Here is a 19,455-nt window from a genome sequence, read left to right as displayed (position 1 = left end):
TCCTTCCAGTACCTTTGGGATGAGTTGGAGTGATCTAGAACTAATCAGCCAACATCGGTACCTGACCTCACTAAAGCTCTTTTGACTGAATGCAGTCAAATTCTCTCTATTAATTAACATCGATTTCAGAAAAAATGATGGATGAGAATTTTTTACACATGTAATATATTTACACAATAAAAGGATATTGAGACAATCACAGTGCTTTAATATATTTTACAGCCCTAATATTAAGTCTCTCTTAAGGACCACACTGTTATAAATTAAATGAAGATTAATATATGTGCTTATATTGGTTTCTCCCCAGGAAGTCGACATCCTCTTTTGAAGGGCAAAGCACTAAAGCAGAGTTTTGTGGTTCTTCAGACAGTAGGAGACAGAGTGAGAGAGAGGTATGAAGTACATCCCAAATAGTTCACCCTTCTTTGACCATTGTCGATTGACAAACAAAATATCAAAACATAACAAATGTATTTTATTATTTTTGTTATTGTCAGTAAAATATTTTACAATATCATGGCAGTTGGGATTTGTATAAGTGCTGGGTCACTAAAAACCTGAGATATATATGAACAGGCCTTTAAGATGACCATATTTTTTGTTCAAAAGGCCATACAGAAGCACACTGCACTGTCACTCTGGGTAAAGGCTTCACACCAGTGGACACTTGCAATAAACACTTTAACAAGTTTTATTATTTTGTTTTAGTTATTACATTTATAAGGTCTTCTTAGTTAAGGTTTGAACTTAAGCCTTTTACAGAACAATATTTTTTTTGTTTGTTTTTGTTTTATTTTGTTTTTTTTTAAGTTGGCCAAAACTTAAATGATGACACTTAAAGAACTTAGTTTGCAGTGGAAAATGAAAAATAATCTTTAAAAGGAGTGATTTTATGCAGTTAAATAAAAGTAAAGGGGTGTGTTAGTGAAAGGTAAAAATTCACTCACCATGCTGAAGGAGCACCTCTAGGTTGAGTCAACAAAGAACTCTTACTCTGTATTGTTCCACTGGCCACTGCTGTTGCACTTTTAAGCAAGACATAACCCCGAAGGGCAGATTTGCCAAGATGGTTTGGTTGTGTCTCCACTTCTGCATTGAGTTTAATTCCTACATAGCCAGTGAAATTTATTTATCCAGTCCAGAGGACAAAATCATTATATAACCTAACCTGAAGGTTGCTGCAATGTGAGGTCGCCTCCTTAACCCAATCAGTGTGATTTTCTATAATCATTTTCAGTGTCATTTCTCTTCTTTGAAGGTGACAGATCAGTCTAGGAGTTCCTCAGGATCAGTTAAGAACAAGATGGGTAAGTAGTGCATGTCTAACAATACTTTTTGTTTCTTTTTAATAAGCATGTGGTTTCATATGACCAAAACACGAGTAAGAGTGCTGCTTTTCATATCTTCTTGACTACAGTATTAGACAGAGGGAGGACAGATTAAAATATAAATGTAAAAAAATATTCTTAGAAACATGAGAAAGGCATAATATCTGTGACTGTATTCCCAATGTTAAAACAACTTTACACACTGGATGTCATTTGTTTGAAAAAGTTATTCTTAAATTATGTGAATATGTGTATAACTTATCTTGCTATCTTGCACACAAAACTGGATTATTTCCAAACTAATTTAAACAGTCAAAATGTAATAGTAAAAATGAAGTTCTGTTAAAATGGGTCATGTTGACAATTGTATTTTTTGTGAGGCACCTTTTTGCAGTATGTTAACCTTTTGAATAGGGCTGCATAATACTGTATTTTTATCCTTATCACAATATGACTTTCTGTTATAAGCACACTGTTAATAACTGCCATGACAGAATGGATCAAATAAACTCACACATGCAGCACCAAAGTGACATAATTAGATTGGCAGGGCTGTAGCATTAGAAGCCCAACAAGTGCTTCCCTCCACTGGGCTTGAACCCTGCTCTCCCAAGTTGAGAACGAATAACTTAACCATTCAGCTGAACAGCCAATTGAAAAAAACACACAAAAGCTTCAGACCTGGTGACTGTTCTCACTCTGAGTATGGTAAACTATATGAAGCACAAATGATTGCTGTCACAAAAAATAGGCATCATCATGAGGAAATTTTTTGATCAATTTAATATATGTTTATTTATTTTTGATGTCTATATTAAAATAAAAAATATACTTATTTATTTATGTTTGTAGCCTGACCGCAAACACAAATAGAAAAGGCTGTTTAGGGAATGCCTACTGTTTTTAGACCAAAGCACCTCATAGAATTCCCTTTTTACAGGTTACAAATTCTCTACAAAGGGGCCCCATTAGCTGTCAAATAGCTTTTGATGCTTCATAAGAGCAGTCAAATGTTTCCTTGTTCAGCCCTAAAGTGCACAAAAATGTAATTACAGTTCTGCTGTGAGTAGCCATTAGTATTTCATTATTTTTATTTTGCACAATAGTGAATGGTACTCTTGTAGTTTGTATTGTTTAGCTATTTTACTTAGATTTCTGTCACGGGGGATGCTGGAGCCTATCCCAGTGCTCATTGGGTGGAAGAGAAGGGACACAATATTTTATTCATAATTTATTGTTTTTCTTATCTTCATCATGATATCCAGTAGCTTTATTGGACATCGCATTTTAGTCCATATTAAGCAGCTGTACAATTGAACAACAAGGTTAAATTCTGGACAAATGTACATGGTTTTGTGAGGTTTTCTAAATATTACACTAATTTGAAGCTTTCCTTTTGGTCACCAAGGTTGGGTTTATGTGCAAAGAGTAGCATTTAGATATGGCAATGTAGACGTAAAAGGAAACTCTCCATAAAAATGTTTTTATGTGTGTGTTTGTGCAGGACTGCCGCTGTGCTCTCTAGGTATCATGAAGGACGTGTGGGAGCGACTTCGGCAGTGTATCAGTCCCAGCACGGTGCTGGGCTCAGGGGCTGTGGGCTCACCCATGCTTGACCAGGTCACTAACCGCAAGCTTTAAAAAATTCTTCATATACATTAGTGCTTTTCTAGATTGGCATTTTATTGTTTTTAAGCTCTGTTGGACATAGATTACATTTGATTGTGATACTTTAAGTGATTATCTCCAAAATCTGTGATTTTAATCCAATGCAATGTGTCTAGTTTTTACAGTCTGATGGTAATAATCATGGAGTGAATGGCCTTTTGTAACTGAACCTGGACATCATTCACAGATAGTCGTCTAACAGAATAACAAAACCTGCTAACAGGCAGAGCTGTGCGCCTAGTTGTTATTGTTATTGAGTGTGTCCTGTGGCATACATGAAAATCTGGACCATGAGCTTCCAATCCAAGCCAATCTGTGGAAAAGTGGGAAAACTACACAGATACCTTTACACAAACCAGTCAACCAGTCAAATCCTGACAAATTACATTACACAGCCTCCTCTAGGAAAACTAATCCAGCTCTAAAAGCTGGACCTTTTGAAGTTCTTTCTAAATAAACTATTTTTTTATTAAGCAGAAGGCTACTTACATTACAGATAATGATAATACATACCAATTTGTAACTACTATAGGTCTTCCACTTCCTGTGCGGAAGCCTGGTCAAGACCTCAGCTTTGGTGGAAAGAGCAGCAGGCGTTCAGGCTGACCCCAGAGCCATCACTCTGGCCATGGCCCAGCAACAGCAACGGGCTGAGGTTAGTAGGGCTAAGATAAATTTTGAAGATTTGTTGAATTTAGGGATGGGTTTTTCCACAATGGTCTCAAGACAGTCGTCAGCCTTCAGATTTTCTCTCTCCATTTAAGCTTTGCTCTTTTCTCCCTTCCTCTATGCAGGTGCGTCTAGAAGCTTTGTGTCAGATTTCTTCCTTCCTATCTGAGATGGAGGAGAAGAACAGCGGCAACTCTCTGGTGCCCCTACGGTTCCCGGGCCTGCTGCAGTCAGTGCAGCTGCACTTCCTCTCTGGCTGTTTCGGACTGGGAGCTCCTGTCACAGGCAGTTTGGCCACACTCACCGACAAGCTGAACCACTACACTGTAAGACACAAAAATTGTTCTGTAGTTGGAGCTCTGTCACCCACACTACAAAAACCTGGCCCTCACCACACAGGATTTCTCAGTTGGCTAGATAAACAAAAGTCAGTCAAATAAGAGAAGGGCTGAGGGGCATGTCTTTTGAACAAATTTCAGTTTGGGCTTAAGTTATCCAGCTTAACTGAGAAGTTCTGCTGTTTAAAATGTCCCTCTTAGACATTAATTAATACCAAAAAAAGCTGTACAAATAGTCAAAATCAAATTGAGCGTTAACTTACATGTCTTCTGAGTGTTTAAATGCAATGTAATGTTTTGTATTATAGAGATAAAATAGTTTAAATAAAAAAAAGTATTCTTTTGGTACAATTTTGGCTTACAATGTCCTGCATGTACCTCTTTTTATGTAAATATTGAAAATATATGTTTTAATTTTATGTCAGAGGTATTGTAAAACAGTGTCTCAGGCATCAGGCAGCATATTCATAATCATTTCTTGTAATGTCTTTCTGAGAGGTAACTTTTAGGTGTATAAAACACACGTATCTCGTTCCTATCGCCACTGCTGTGAACAGTTCTGACTAAAGTTTCTCTAGAATGGAGCATTTCACATCAAACCACTATGAATGACTTTGTTTACATATTAACAACTGAATTATCTAGCAATTCAGAAAAATGTATGGAATTCCCTTTTAATTTGTAAGCTAGTTCATTCTGCTCTGGATGTTTATCCAAACACTGAAGCACAACTGACAAACATGATTTAATTTTTTAAGCTGAGTTTTCTCTAGCCTAGTGATCCACATATACATGCATGTGGGCATTTTGGGCCTCTAGAGGCCTCTTTGCACTTTGACTAATAGAAGCCTTAGTAATTGGTGAGTTGAGTTGAATCAGATTTGTTTGTGTGGATCATGAGGTTCCAAGGACTGGGAGCAGGAACTGCTGTCCTCCACTAGGAGCAGTTTTCAGTGATGAATTCCCGTGTTTAATATAAAAACATCTCATTTAAGTGGTCATCTACAGTGGAACCATCCCAACTTTTAATATTATTACCATGGAAATATCTTCATTGTAAATATTCTACCCATGACACACTGGCCTTTAAATGTTTAAATCAATGCAATGTAATGCCTCACGTACTGAAACAGACCTGTTTACAAACCTTTGTGCATGTGTGCACTTGCAGGCTGGCACTGAATCGGCTTCTATGAGCGCCCAGAGAGAGCTCCAGGCTGCAGCACACACTCTCTACCAGCAAGTGGTGCGTGTGCTCAGGCAAAAAGTAGCACTGGAGAAGGAGCACAAGGGTAAGTCTATAAACCTTTCCATTATTTGTATTTTCGTGCTTCTAGTACATTAAAGGTAGTAAAAAACAGTCCAATTTGGGTAAGACTATGCTAGGCTGCCATTTACTTTAAAAGCTGCAGTATGCTGATATGTTATTTTGGGGCAGTTGTAGCACTGTATGAACCATGCTACATAACATTGACATAACACTGCCATAAACATGTAATGGACGATGTCACATTCAGACAGATTTTGTTCAGTAATATAACAGTGTCATGGTACCATTGCTGGTAATTGTCATGACAGATGCCATAATGTTTCATGTTATAACAGCTTATGTTAGATGCTAATGTTTGCTAAGTAATGTCATGATGTCAAACATTGACACATTGACATCTGCCATGACAATTAACGGTAATGGGAAAAATTACATTGTTATATTACTAAACATAATCTGTCTTGATAGCATATTACATCTGCCATGACATGTTTATAGCATAGTTACGTCCATGTTATGAAGCAGGGTCGAGGACTACTGTTTACTGTTTTGTGTTGCATGTAAATCCTCTCTGTTTTATATGTCATGTTACCACTACATTGATAATAGCCACACACATTTTATATGCAGCTGTTTAAACCATATTACTGCAGCTGAAGCATTCACAGTATGGATATTACACATTCATGTTGGACTATTTTCAGTTTCTACTGTAAAATAGTCAGACATTTAAGCCACATTGTTAACTTCTATAAACATGCCTTTACAGCAGGTTGTTGAAAATGTCTGTTTATGTCATGTGTGCAACAGTGACGTAGGTAGAGCACGGAGGGGTTAAATAGCCTTAACAAAGGATCAGAATCTGTTTGTAAACTGTAGTTTGTACCGTTTCGGTACAATATGCCTCTATTGGGGGGTCGGCATGTGAGTCCTGAGCCCCGCCTCCATTCGCACAATGAGGCCATTTTAACTTACCTCACGTTCAATCCAGACAGAAGAGCTGCGGCACGGGGGCGGTGACAGGGAGAACGAGCTCTGGTTCCCTCTGGGCGCAGGTGCTTATGCTGCCCTTAATGACTGGCAGCTGATGCTGGTCTGGCTGGCAGCTTGAGCGTCTTTTAAAAAGAGCAGAGACGGAACAGATAGAGAGAGGGACGAGCAGACAGAGTGAGGAGCTTAAAAGCTGGAGTGATAAAGGACTGAAAAGTCTAGCAAGAAGCCACTGAAAAGTGGCCAGCATAGCTTTGCTTTGGTTTGTTTGAGTTTATGTTGTTTGGTGAGTGAATATTAAAGAATGGCTGTTGCAAGTGTTTTTCCTGCCTCCAGCATCCTCCTTGAGTGCATGAAGTGCTACAGTTATCTTTTGGGAATATTTAAAATTCCAAAAAATTTATATTGACTCTACCATTTATTGTCTTTATTTTACAGGCAGTACTCTGATAATTAATCTATTTCATGTTATGTTAACGTGATAAAAATCAAATTTAAACAGTTTTATCCCTTACCCAGAAGGTAGTTTATCAGCACACATTTGCCACAAACCATGTTAAGTTGTTAAGTCATCTCAAATAGACTTGCTTTTGTGGTTTCTGACACCTGTATGACATACTGTTATCTACAAAATAAACAAAAGTTTGTTACATAGCTAAAACAATAGTAGCAACAATTTTTATAGATAGATATGATAGTATATTATAAAGTGTTGAAACCACATAGGTGGGTGGGGTTTCGACTTGTATTACATGTCTGTTGCATTAGCCTTGTAAACTAAGGAGAAGTCATTTTGGATGGTTGCCTACATTTGGGGTAAAATTGTATAAAATTGATTTTATACAATATCTGTTAACTATCGCTTTAAAACATTATTGCTCTCTACAGGCTCTTGTCAGCACTTGCTACTGGCTGCAGTTTTCGCACTGACCTTCCACTACCAGCCAGCCGATCTTGTGGTGGTGATAAAGAGTGGCCTGCTGGAGCTGCTGGCCAGCCTCACTGATAACTCCTGTGTTCTGGTCAGTCAGCGCTGGCTGGCTGCCTCCGTCTCAGGCAACATGCTGTTAAGTGGGGCCGTGAGGCTGGCCTCCGCCAGGCTACTCCAAAGCCTCGTCATCGCAGCCAGGTGAGAAACCTAGGAATAGGAATTTTAACTATTTTTACTATTTTATTATCCTAATTTTAAAATCACTAGTATTCCAATATCCCAATAAGAAAATATTATAGAATATTATAAGTCAAAAAATGAAGATGTCTGTCTATTGACTGCATCTAGCATAAGCAGTGATCAGAAACATGTATGAGTTGAGCTACAGAATGATAACTTACAATACTTTACAAATTTGTCAGGAAAATATCACTATTTTGCTTAGCCTGAGATGCACTGTCAGCTGCTTTTGTGGCCACCTTCTCTGCAGTTTTGTGTTACACATTCAGACAAAAGCTATTTATTTATCTCATCTTCATACTTAGATGAGTCTCGACATCAGTAAAGTTTAATAGCACATGTTAAAGAGCACAAACATTGGAGGAAGTGTGTGTGTCCTGCATTAAGTTTGCCAATCTTATCCACAAAGGGCAGGCGTGGCTGCAGGTTTTCAGTCCAATCAAGCAAAGTCTACGTGATTCGACATGTTTAATCAGTTGGTCTCATTCTTCAGACAACTGGGTAGTTATATGAGGCATGTTTCTGCTTGGTAGGGAAAACCTTGGTTGGACTGGGGGACCTATAAATAAATATATATATATATATTATATATATATATATATATATATATATATATATATATATATTCTTTCAGTGGAAATCTCCATTCAGAGTCAGTTATGAATCCTTGTCCGGTAACTGGCCCATTGGTTAAACGCTTTAAGTTAAAAATAGAGTGGAAAATAGTAGAGTTCAGCAGGGAAGATAATATGTGTGTGTGTGTGTGTGTGTGTGTGTGTGTGTGTGTGTGTGTGTGTGTGTGTTACTCTAGCTCCTGTGAAGGTGCCTTACCACTGGATGTGTCTCAGGCTCTGATGGATGTGATGTGTGAGCAGCTGCAAGGTCTGTTGCTCAGTCTCCACCAGCAGGAGGCGCTGGAGAACAGTGCAGAATACGACGGAGAGCTTGATCCCAACACTAAAACTCCCAAACAAGAGAGTAAGTCGGTAGAAGTTATAAACTACACCTAACCTGTCTTTTGCAATAGATTTTTCAGCTATTTACAAATAACCTTGTATTTGCTCATTTAACACAGTAGTGTGACTCGCTGTGTGTGTTCATGATGTGACATTAGGTGCAGAGGTGCCGCGCAGTAGCAAAGTTGTGGAGTCCCAGCTTGCAGACTTCCTCGTCTTCCTCAGGCGCATCCTTTCGCTAAGGGTAACCAAAAGAGTGTCCTCATTCTCCAGGTGGATCGACCCACTGATGACAATCATCTCCTACCACAGCAGCTCAGGTACCAGCATGATTGATATTGGAAGTTCAAAGGCTGATGTAATTAACAAGTAATGAATATTTGGTTTCTGACACTGTATGACATGCTAAAACCATATTAAAACAGCCAAATGAGTAGCATTTTGAACACCTCCCTCAGTTCCTCTATAAGTTAATCAGTTCTGAAAAGTTTGTGAGCTAATTGTGAATACTTATTCCAGGTAATCCTCATTTCTATAATCTCCGCACAAAGCTGTTAGCCTTCCACATTCTGGAGGCTTTACTTCCAGCCTGCTCAGACCCTCTTCAGATGAAACAGGTGAAAAAGATGGTCAAGCCATGAATTCACTCTTGTATGTTTTTCAGTGATACATTTTTATTGATGTTTTATTTTGTGTTGCAGATTGTTGAGCAGCTGTTTGGGCTTTTATCCACCTACATGTGGGAGGAACCTCTGGCCATGAGGAGGAAACTAGAAAAGGCATCCGAGAGCTCAAAGAAGGTACAGTGTATTTCAGACACGTTCACCAGATAATGATAGAAAAGTAGGTAGTAAATGTAGGAACACTCACTTGTGATAATCTTTTACACATAAATGCTCTTTCTTTCTAAAAGCCTTTTCTCTCCTGGTAGATTTAAGTATCATGTTATGTTTTATTTAATAATTAAATCGTTTGTGTTATTTTTGGGTGTATTTCAGGAGTGCAGCAGTGAGGACGAATGTATTCCTATAGGTGATTTCTCCTTCGATCCTCATAAGCTGGTCTGCTGTTCTCTGGAGAGTGGAAATGTTCTCTCCCATGGCTCTGGAGGGAAAGGTTATGGCCTGGCCACCACAGCTATCACCTCTGGCTGCTTCATCTGGAAGGTATGGCATGTGTAATGCAGATCCCTCATTTTAATTAAATGGTCAAATAAATGTTTATTATAGTACATATATTCTGTTGTAGTAATGCTATATTAGTGTCTAGTATAAGCCCAGAAAATGAAGAAATTATGAGTTATTAGTTAAGCAGTGGTGGGATGGTGTTTAGATACGTACTTTATGCGCTAGCTTGTGTTATTCTTTAAATGCATGAGTTTTTTGTATATGCGAGTAATAGTAACTTATAGTGACTCAATACCTGACGTAAATAGACCTACAAACAGCCATGACAGTGTAAAACTGAAACTTAAATGTCAAAATAATTATAGGAGAAAGTGCAACATTCGCTCTATTCTCAGCAAAAGGGTAACTTTCTTTGGTTAAGAGTGTAACATTTTGGCCCACATGCAAGGCCTGCATCTTTTTACTGATTGTTTTAGTAGCACTTCACCTGTAGCTGGTGGAAGCACCTTTGTCTTCTTCTTCATCTTGTTTCAATAACAAAATAATAAAGCGTATTCAAGATATAGTGTTGTCACTCATACAGACATATGCAAAATTTGAACACCTCCTATTTATAAATGAATTTCAAACATACCACACTTTCTACAGGGAACAAACTTCCAAATTTTAGTTCACAATTACTTCTTATTTACGTTTAACATATGGGAAAAAATAAAATATAAAATTTGCCGTATCTTTTGAACAGGCAACAATGATAAACTTTTTCCAAAATATGTAGATAAACAGTAATTATGCATTGAAATGTGCAAGTATGTGTTCTCTGTAGAGAATGTGTTAACTTATTTTCACTTAGAAAATCAATAAGACATGTAATTTGACCAGTTGCACCCATACTTCTGCAAATGACTGTATAGAAAAGATGGATGAGGTAAAGGGAGGGATATATATTTTGAGCCTGAAGTAATATCATTTGGAGATAATATCAGCTGTCATTAATGACTTGCAGTTTTATCAGTATTAGCAAAAAGAAATCTATGTAGCTCCACCCCCACTGTAAGTTTTAGCTGTATGTTTGAGTTTAACTAGTGTGACAACCGAGAACTGATAATCATATGTGACAGTAATGCTCTGTTTATCTTAAACTATCAGAGTAAAATTTCATGCCTTTGTTGTTTGTTGTATTTGTTGTATCACAACTCTGTAGAAACAGTGTCAATAAAACAGGCTACAGCATGTATCAAGATATTGAGAATATGTCCCGTCTCTTCCCCTCCAGTTCTACATCACTAAAGAGAACAGAGGAAATGAAGGTACATGTATTGGAGTGTCCCGCTGGCCCATTCGTGACTACAACCACCGCACCACTACAGACATGTGGTTGTACCGGGCCTACAGCGGCAGCCTATACCACGGAGGTGAGCTGGGCCGGGCACTGCCCTCCTTCACCCAGGGAGACACCGTCACCTGCATCCTGGACATGGAGGCCAGGACCATCTCCTTTGCCAAAAACAACAGGGTGAGTGGAGTTTGGTTTTTTGGATGTGATAAATGCAGACATTCAGTGATGTTGTAGTGTTTCAGTATTTTATAAATGTTGCTGTGAAGAATTGTTGTTACATCCTTATTAATAAAGACTCCTAAATGGTTCTTGGTTTAGATGTACAGTTGTAGGAAAAACATTTAACTGCTGTAGAATCTTTGCATAATGGTTAGATGGTAAGTGCACTTTGTATGTGGATGTTGCTGAATATACTGAATCTCTGATGTGCAGGAGCCCAAGCTGGCATTTGAGGGAGTGGATGCTACAGAGCTTTACCCATGTGTGCTCTTCTACAGCAGTAACCCAGGAGAAAAGGTCTGTCTGTCACCTCTAATAGCTTAAAAGGCCCACACAGGGGACTGTTTAAGCCTCTGTAGGCTGATATATGGTGCTTTTGGGTTCCAGAACCTCTGCAGGGAGACTTTTTTTTTAAATGCCAAACAAATTTTAAAATTATTATTATTTATTTCATTGATTAGTTTTTGTGTCACATTTCTTTCCACTTGTTTTTATTGACATGTATATTGCTGAGAGGTTCAGTGTCTTTCAGTTTACACAAAATATACCTTTAATAGCCATTTTTTGAGCCATCTGATTGGCTCTTTGTCATTCGCCCTACAAACCCCATTTCTGGAAAAGTTGGGACATTTTTGTAAAATGTACTGAAAACAAGAATCTTAATTTAAGTTACCCTTATTAGTCCCACGACAGGGAAATTTAACCTCTGCATTTTAACCCATCTATGCAGTGAAACACCCACATACACACTAGCCCTATCCACAGCGCCCGGGGAGCAGTTGGGGGTTAGGTGCCTTGCTCAAGGGCACTTCAGTCATGTACTTTCGGCTCAGGGGATCAAACTGGCGACCATCCGGTCACAAGGCTGGTTCCCTAACCTCCAGCCCATGAGTACCCCCTCCAGCCCATCAGTGCCCCCAAATCTGTGATTTGTTAATTCTCCTGAATCTTTGTTTAACTGACAAAGAAGTACAAAGAAATGACTATTAATGTTTTGGCTGAGCAACTTGATTGTATTTTGTAAATATAAACAAATTTTGAATTGGATGCCTGCAACACACTTGAGAAAATCGGGACAGGGCAAAATAAGAGTAAAAGTTTTACAGAACATTAAAGTTACACTGTTTTGAAACATTTCACAATAAGCAGGTGACTTGGTAACAGGTGAGAGTATCATGACTGGGAAAGGAGTTTCCTCAGAGGCTCAGTCTTTGCAAGCAGACTTTGTCACAAAGACTTTGTAAAAGAATTGTTCAGTAGTTCAGAAAGAGCATTTCTGAATGCAAGATTGCAAAGAATCTAGGTCTTTCACCTTCTACTGTACATATTATTGTAAAAAGTGTGGAAAGGGTGGAAACCACTGTTGGATGTGCATGACCTTCAAGACCTCAGTTGGTTGCATGAGAAACTGTCATGCTACTGTGTTAAATATAGGTACATGGGCCCCGGAGTAGTTCAGAAAACTATTGTCACTTAACACAGTCCACTGCTGCAAAAAGAAAAAGACCGGACACTCTATTACGCAAGGAGAAATACATAAATCAGTTCTATGCAGAAATTCTGTCGAGTTCTCTGGGCCCAAGCTTATCTCAGATGGTCCAAAAGACAGTGGAAATGTGTACTGTGGTCAGATGAGTCCACGTTTCAGCTTGTTTTTGAGAAAAATGGACACTGAGTGCCAAAAGAAAGGGATAATCCAGATTTTTATCAGTGAAAGGTGCAAAAGCCAGCATCTGTCTTGGTATGGGGTGCACCAGTGCCCATGGCATGGGTGACTTGCATATGTGTGAAGGTTCCACTGTCATGGAGGCGTATGTTGGGATTTTAGAGAAACATACACTGTCATCAAGACGATGTCTTTTTCTGGAACGTCCATGGTTATTTCATCAAGACAATGCCAGGCCTCATTCTGCACATGCTACAGCAGTGTGGCCTCGTAGAAGTGCATGTGCTTGACTGGCCTGCCTGCAATCCAGATCTGTCTTTGTCTAATTGAAAGTTTATGGTGCTCCATGAAGAGGAGAGGAGACAATGACGACCATGGACCATTAAGCAGCTGAAGTCTTGTAACAAGTAGTATCCTCTGTTCCTAAATGATTAAAAAGTGTCATTAAAAGGAAAGATGATGTAACACAGTGGTAAACATGCCTCAGTCTTTTTTTGAGTGTGTTCCAGGCATCAAAATACAATTTAAATACACTAAATACAATGAATGGATAGAATCTGATAATAAATATAATTAAATAATTTGTAATGTGTCAGTATAAATGAAAATCACAGCATTTCATCTTTCAGTCAGGAATTTATCTCTCCAACCTTTGATAGTTTCAGTGTTTTTACCATCATTCCGCTTCTCCTTGAAGGTGGCGCTGTGTGACCTGCAGATGCGGGGCATGCCCAGTGACCTGCTGCCAGGTGACCCCCTGTGCAGTCCTCGGGCCACCGTACTGGTCGAGGCTACAGTTCAGCTTCTGCGGCGGCTTCACCACAGCGACGACTGGGCGCCTCACATTAACCAGCACATGAGCCGCAGACTAGACCTCATCGGCCCTATAATGAGAGAGGGAGCCCACTGCAGACATGGTCAGTGTGAACAGCTGGGGAGAGTGTGGTTGGTTGGCAGTGTTGATTTATGAACGAACTAAGCTAGCATGCTAGACTATTAACACATTGGTGGTGAATACACTTAAAAAAAAATCCATTTGTTCAGATTTTTGCTGATGCTTTCTAAGTGAGTGATGAGAAGTTTGGTAAATAATTGGAATAAAATATTGATTTTATCATTATTTTTTCATTATTGAGGCTTCTCTGTATGTTTTTCTGATAATTTTATGTTTTCTGCTTTTTTTGTGATTGAAAAATGAATAAATTGTACCTAATGGCCATTTGACTGGAAATCAAATAAATGACAGTACTGTACAATTTTGTTTTAATTTAAAAGGCATAATTATTTCTGTTTGTTGTTTCATTCTTTAAAATGTTATAGTATTCTAATGTTGTGCCTACCGTTTCAATAATGTCTGCTAACCAACTCATTGTAACTGAGAGCTTCAGGTTATAATCAAATCTCGGCTCTTTCTTGTTTGTGCGTAAATGTTAGGACACGTCTACAAATTAGGATTAAATACAGATTTAATCGTCTGATGTATGGCGTGTGCTGTGTTTTTCTGAGCAGGTCATGGCAGTAAGGATCAGGCAGAGTGTGGAGTGATGGAGAGAGAGAGGAGTCCAGGGGAGACCTGGAAGAGTCCTGAACTTTTCTGTGGTCCCACGGGTCTGTCCGAGCCCCAGCTCAGCGTGCTGTGTACAGAGGTGTGGCCAGTTCTGGCCCTGATTGGAGGAGTGGACAGCGGGCTCCGGGCTGGTGGCATCTGCCTACACAAACCCAGTGGCCGGCGGGCCACTCTGTTAGGGGTCCTTAAGGAGGGAAGCCCCCTGGCTAAACTACAGTGGGAGGAGACCGATCTGACTGTGAGGTAGGCATGTATAAACCAGCACACATACACATGCACACAGTACTATGTACAGTAGTGTGCAAAAGTTTGAAAGTTTTGATCAAACTTATGTTTTGTTGATTTCCTACAAGAAAATTTAGCACATTTAAATAAGCAGTTTTGCACATTTTAGTGCACATTTCATATTTTTGGCTGGAAAATGTTGAAATGTAAAATGTGCCTTAACTTTTAAATAAGTCACATTTCATGTTTCGCTACTTTTCCAAATATGTTGAATTCAGCAAATAAACAGTATTTGTGCATTAAAATGTTCAAAGGTGTGCTCCTTGTAGAGAACATGTTCACTTAGACATTGACAATCAACATAATGTGTTTTGACCAGGGGTGCACAAACTTTGCATGTGACTGCTGAGCATACTGTAGGGTGATTCTTGGTCACATACTGGCCTATATTTGAGGGCCAGGTCCATAAGGTCCACAAATTAAGTAGCAAAAATAAAATGCACATCTAATGTTTACTATCTAGTCTCTGCATTTGATGTGTAGACACCAAACTGTAAGCAGTGTTATGGTTAACATTACTCTCTTTAATTGACATTAGAAAGCAAAGCTTCAGATGTGCTTATTAGTCTGGAATAAAAGAAGAAGAAACATAATGTATTGTGCAAAATTTTGTTATTTTAACTAGGTATTTTTTTGCTGAGATAATATCAAACATTTTCCTCTTTTGATAGTCCCATAGTAATTATTCAAAATGCAGATATTCAAAAACCAAAATACCCATGCCCACAAGATAATTATTCACATTTTTGCAGTATGTCACTGTGATGACGTTATACGAAGACTATTGTAAATGCAAAATATACACCATGGAAAATACGATACAAAACATTAGGGATGCATAGACCTCATACCATATTTGACTGTTGTGTCTTGTAATGCATTTTTTATAGGATCAGATGTTAATTGACTGACTGTTACATACACTGGACAGATCAAATCATCTATCACTCCCCATTCTGCCTATTTGTTTTGCCCACTATGTGTATATATTCATATATTTATTGCACAGCAATGCATGTCATACTTATACACTCTCAGAATAAAAGGTATGAAACTGTCACTGAGGCAGGACCCCTCTTGTCACTGGGGTGGTACCCTCAAGGGTACATCTCAGTACCTTTAGTCAGGACCATAATTGTGTCATAATCCATTGAAATTATATTTTCTAAGTTGTATTGACTCCACACACCCCGTCTCGTCTCCAGGCTTTTTATTTTATTGTTCTGTTTCAAAACTTGAGGTTATAAAAAGTAACAAATATATACTTTTTCACCTGGAAAAACTTGTTTAAGGTACACAATTGGACCTTAAAACCACTGTACCTTTGAGGGAACATTTACGTTGTTTGTACCTTGATGAGTAAAAAATGTACCTGTGCAGAACCTTTATTTCTAACAGTGTAGTAACGCTTGATTACCAGTGACCTTGACAGCTTTGATTACTTGAGCTCTTAGAAGTCTTGTGTTATCACTGTAATTTTGCTGTATTATTTAAATGTAATTTCAATTATAACATATACAGTTATTTAATGAACTACATTTACTTTACTGCTACTTGATTTTCATTTTGACAGGTTTGAGTCTGCACTTTCATCTTTTTTTCTGTCTTTTTAATGTCAGGAAATTACAAAAACATGGCAAAAATGAAATGAAAAAAAAACATGTTTTTTTCTATCCACAAAGACAGTTTATAAAAAGTTATAAGCACTACAGGGACTTTAATAAAATGGCTCCCCTTCTGCTGACAAATGTGGTGTGGTTTAGAAATTAGAAAATGAGTGAGAAGTAATTAATATCAGATTGCACTGTGCTTTTATCAACAACAATAGCTGGGACTTCTAAGGGTTAATGGATGTGTGGTGTTTAAATTATATGCTCATTCTCCTCAGAATGAATCTGTTCAGTGTCCCTCTCCATCTTCATTTCTTTCATTTTTCTATCATCTGTTTTCTTTCTCTTCATTTCTGCTTAATCATATTATCCTTTTCTTTGTTCTCTTTTTTCTCCTTTTCTGCTTTTCCCCCTCTTTCTCTCTCTTATTCTCTTTCTCTCTCCTTATCTCTCCCTCCCCTCATCTCCGTGTTGCTGTGTGCCCTGCCGTGCTCACACTAATCTAAAGCTTCCTGAATTCTTGGTCACCCAGCGATACCCCTCTGTCGTTTCTGGAGCCATGTGATGTGCCCCAGCTGGATGTTTCCCGCTGCAGTGGATTCACTCCTGCTGTTCTCTTTCACCTCATCCTGCTGACTGGTGTGCTGGAGGAGCCAGAGCTTGAAGCTGGAGCAGGAGCAGGAGCCAAAATGGGTGGAAGGGTCTCAGGGAAACCCCGAAATAACTCCCAGAGTAACTCTGAGGGTGGAAGCCGTAGCGAACTTGAGCAGAGACTGGACGAGGACATTGCACGTGTAATGATGTTGGAAGAAGGGATGACTGGTACGACATAGGAAAAAATCTTTTTTTTACATCATTTCATTGTGAGAATTGCCAATACATCATGAAGCATCAACCTGAAAGTGTTGATTCAGCTGTACTAATATTGGAATGTTAGAATCAATTTTAGTTATTTTAATATTAAATGTAGTATGCAGTCAATTTTTGGCCACATAAAAATGTAAAATAAATGTCCTTTTTTGAAAATTGTTTCTCCATTCATTTTATTCATTGTATTCATCTTTAATTAAATTATAAATAGCAATAAAGTAATTTTATTGATTCGTGGTCAGTTTAGAGATTTAATTATGAGACTGAATCATTTACTGAAGACTTATAATCCATTTTATTTTGTTCTGGTCATTTTATTTTCTTAGGCCTAATGACCAGCTTGACCGAAGAGGACAAAAACAAGGGGGATGAGAGAAAAGAGGAGCACCATGGTGAAGCAGAATCCCCCAGAACCCCTAAACCCTCTGCAGAGGAGCAAGAGGGTTCCCCCTGTCCACTGACACTGTCAGTGCAACCAAGAACAGACCTTTTTGCTCTGGAGCTTCATGCCGTCCGCATATCCTACCTCCTGCTGGGGGCATTGAAGTCCCTTGCTGTGATTCTGAATTGTGGGAAGTTTACAGATCTGCTCTTGGTGCCTAAAGCAGAGGCAGCAGCTGGCCTGGGCAGCCCTGATCCAGCCAGATGCCCTGCAGCAGCTGCTGGGGAGGAGAGTGCTGAGCTGCGGTCCGTTCTGCAGTTCCTGGTGCGCAGCATGGTGAAATGGGCCGTCAGACCAAGCCCTATCAAACAGTCTGTGGCTCTGGCAGACCTGGAGAGAGCTCAGGTCATGATCTTTAAAGGTGCCCTCTGCAGACTTCAGGAGGACAGCGCTAGCAAAGAGAACAAAGGTACGTGGATCACATAATGCAGCTTTTTTCAACTTTTCGGTCATGCGCAAAGGTTTAAATGCCCCCAATGAAAATAAGTTAACGTATCCTTTACAGAGAACACACATAAACGTACCATTTTTCTGTACATTTACGTTTTAGTGCACAGTTTCTATGTATTTGCTGTGTTTAACATACTGGGAAAGAATTAAAAATAAAATATAAAATGTTTCATAACTTTTCCCCTGGCCACATTTTGGGTTTATTATGTAAAATTCAGCAAATAAACACTAATTGGGCATTAAAATGTGCAGAAATGTGTATTCTGTACAGGATTTATACTTTTTTCACTTAGAAGATCAACAAAGCATGTAATTTGTCTGTCAAAAGCATGACTTTTTAAAACCTTCAACCAAATAAGCATGTTTTAAAGCAATGTTTTTCAACCCAGTCTGTTTTGGAGTGAGCACTGATTTCAACAGTTCTGACACCAGCTGGAGCAGAGCTAAGTCACATTAGCTGGAAAATCAAATGTAAACCCAGGAACACTGATAAAGACACTAGCACAAGTGCAAGATGGTGCTTTTATTTACACATGCTTTAAACATAAAATTAAAAATTTTAAACAGAGCATTCAGAGGGCTTTATTCTTGCAGGTATGTTTTTCACTCATTCAGAATTTCATGCATCACCCTTGTCCACATGATTTTGGAAAATGGTAGATTGGGGCAGGTGTACTGCTATTTTTGACAATATATGAATGGGAATTGATAATAGGCTCTTACCTTTATTATTGTTATGTTTGTTTAAGTATACTACAGACACTGAAACAGTGAGGAACAGCCGTTATCTGATGTGTGATGTCTTCATCACCTGCAAACAAGGAGCCGTTCTCACAGATTTTTAGCCATGTTGGAAGGCATCAGATGTGCTTTTTATATGATACTCTCAATAAAAGTACTCGCACCACTTTCCGTCTCCTTTTCAACTCTTACAAATCTTGAATCAGGTAGTGAGGAGTTGGGGAAAAAAAACAAGGAACTTTTATAACCAAAATATTTAATATCTCTGTATATCTCTATATAAGCTATAAACAAGAACAGGTGTGTTTCCTAGGTTCCTCTTTCATGATACAAGTACTTAACAAATTAAAAAACACCTGAACAAGGGGCACAAAGGCCAAAAACACATCAGACAGCAATCATAAAAAAAATGACAGTAATGAACTTTAACACAAAGCTAATTCTTACACAAAAGGGCTAAAATCAGCATTATCATTTCTGATTTGCTAAGGGCTTTTATTACAAAAGTGGAAATTGAGAAGCGCGGGTTGCATGAGGCCACTGTTGCAGGACAGTCAGGGTTCCGGACCTCTCTGGGCTTAAGATTCACACTCAGCCAAACATACCGAACTCTCAGGGCTCTGGGTTCTGGAAAAAAAAAAGAAAAGCTTAAGTGTGAAAATTCTCTCTGTCTCTTAGGATTCTCCAGTCTCTCTGGTCTCTCTGCACATGGCTCAGAGATCCTCTCTTTTAAAATCCATGCACATTCC

General features: G+C 38.7%; 1 protein-coding gene across 5 annotated transcripts in view; it reads left to right on the top strand.

Annotated features, from left to right (window-relative positions):
* The window catches only part of LOC118819677 (probable E3 ubiquitin-protein ligase HERC1), a 101,978-nt gene that overhangs the window by 38,032 nt on the left and 44,491 nt on the right, over positions 1-19,455 (top strand). For 4 of the 5 annotated variants that reach the window (XM_036587517.1, XM_036587515.1, XM_036587519.1 and 1 more), the window contains exons 26-43: positions 308-392; positions 1,259-1,307; positions 2,833-2,948; positions 3,529-3,651; positions 3,791-3,991; positions 5,175-5,295; positions 7,152-7,392; positions 8,246-8,412; positions 8,549-8,710; positions 8,910-9,007; positions 9,092-9,190; positions 9,389-9,556; positions 10,794-11,033; positions 11,289-11,372; positions 13,439-13,658; positions 14,251-14,551; positions 16,712-17,025; positions 17,400-17,924. In XM_036587517.1, coding sequence (XP_036443410.1) covers positions 308-392; positions 1,259-1,307; positions 2,833-2,948; positions 3,529-3,651; positions 3,791-3,991; positions 5,175-5,295; positions 7,152-7,392; positions 8,246-8,412; positions 8,549-8,710; positions 8,910-9,007; positions 9,092-9,190; positions 9,389-9,556; positions 10,794-11,033; positions 11,289-11,372; positions 13,439-13,658; positions 14,251-14,551; positions 16,712-17,025; positions 17,400-17,924 — 3,314 coding nt within the window. The remainder of the gene's footprint in view (positions 1-307; positions 393-1,258; positions 1,308-2,832; positions 2,949-3,528; positions 3,652-3,790; positions 3,992-5,174; positions 5,296-7,151; positions 7,393-8,245; positions 8,413-8,548; positions 8,711-8,909; positions 9,008-9,091; positions 9,191-9,388; positions 9,557-10,793; positions 11,034-11,288; positions 11,373-13,438; positions 13,659-14,250; positions 14,552-16,711; positions 17,026-17,399; positions 17,925-19,455) is intronic. The other variant, XM_036587518.1, reaches the window with a different exon arrangement.

Source organism: Colossoma macropomum, unplaced genomic scaffold (assembly GCF_904425465.1).
Source record: "Colossoma macropomum unplaced genomic scaffold, Colossoma_macropomum, whole genome shotgun sequence".
In the NCBI taxonomy this organism is placed as follows: domain Eukaryota; kingdom Metazoa; phylum Chordata; class Actinopteri; order Characiformes; family Serrasalmidae; genus Colossoma; species Colossoma macropomum.
The sequence above is the reverse complement of the archived record's forward strand: the minus strand, read 5'-3'. Positions and strand labels throughout refer to the sequence as shown.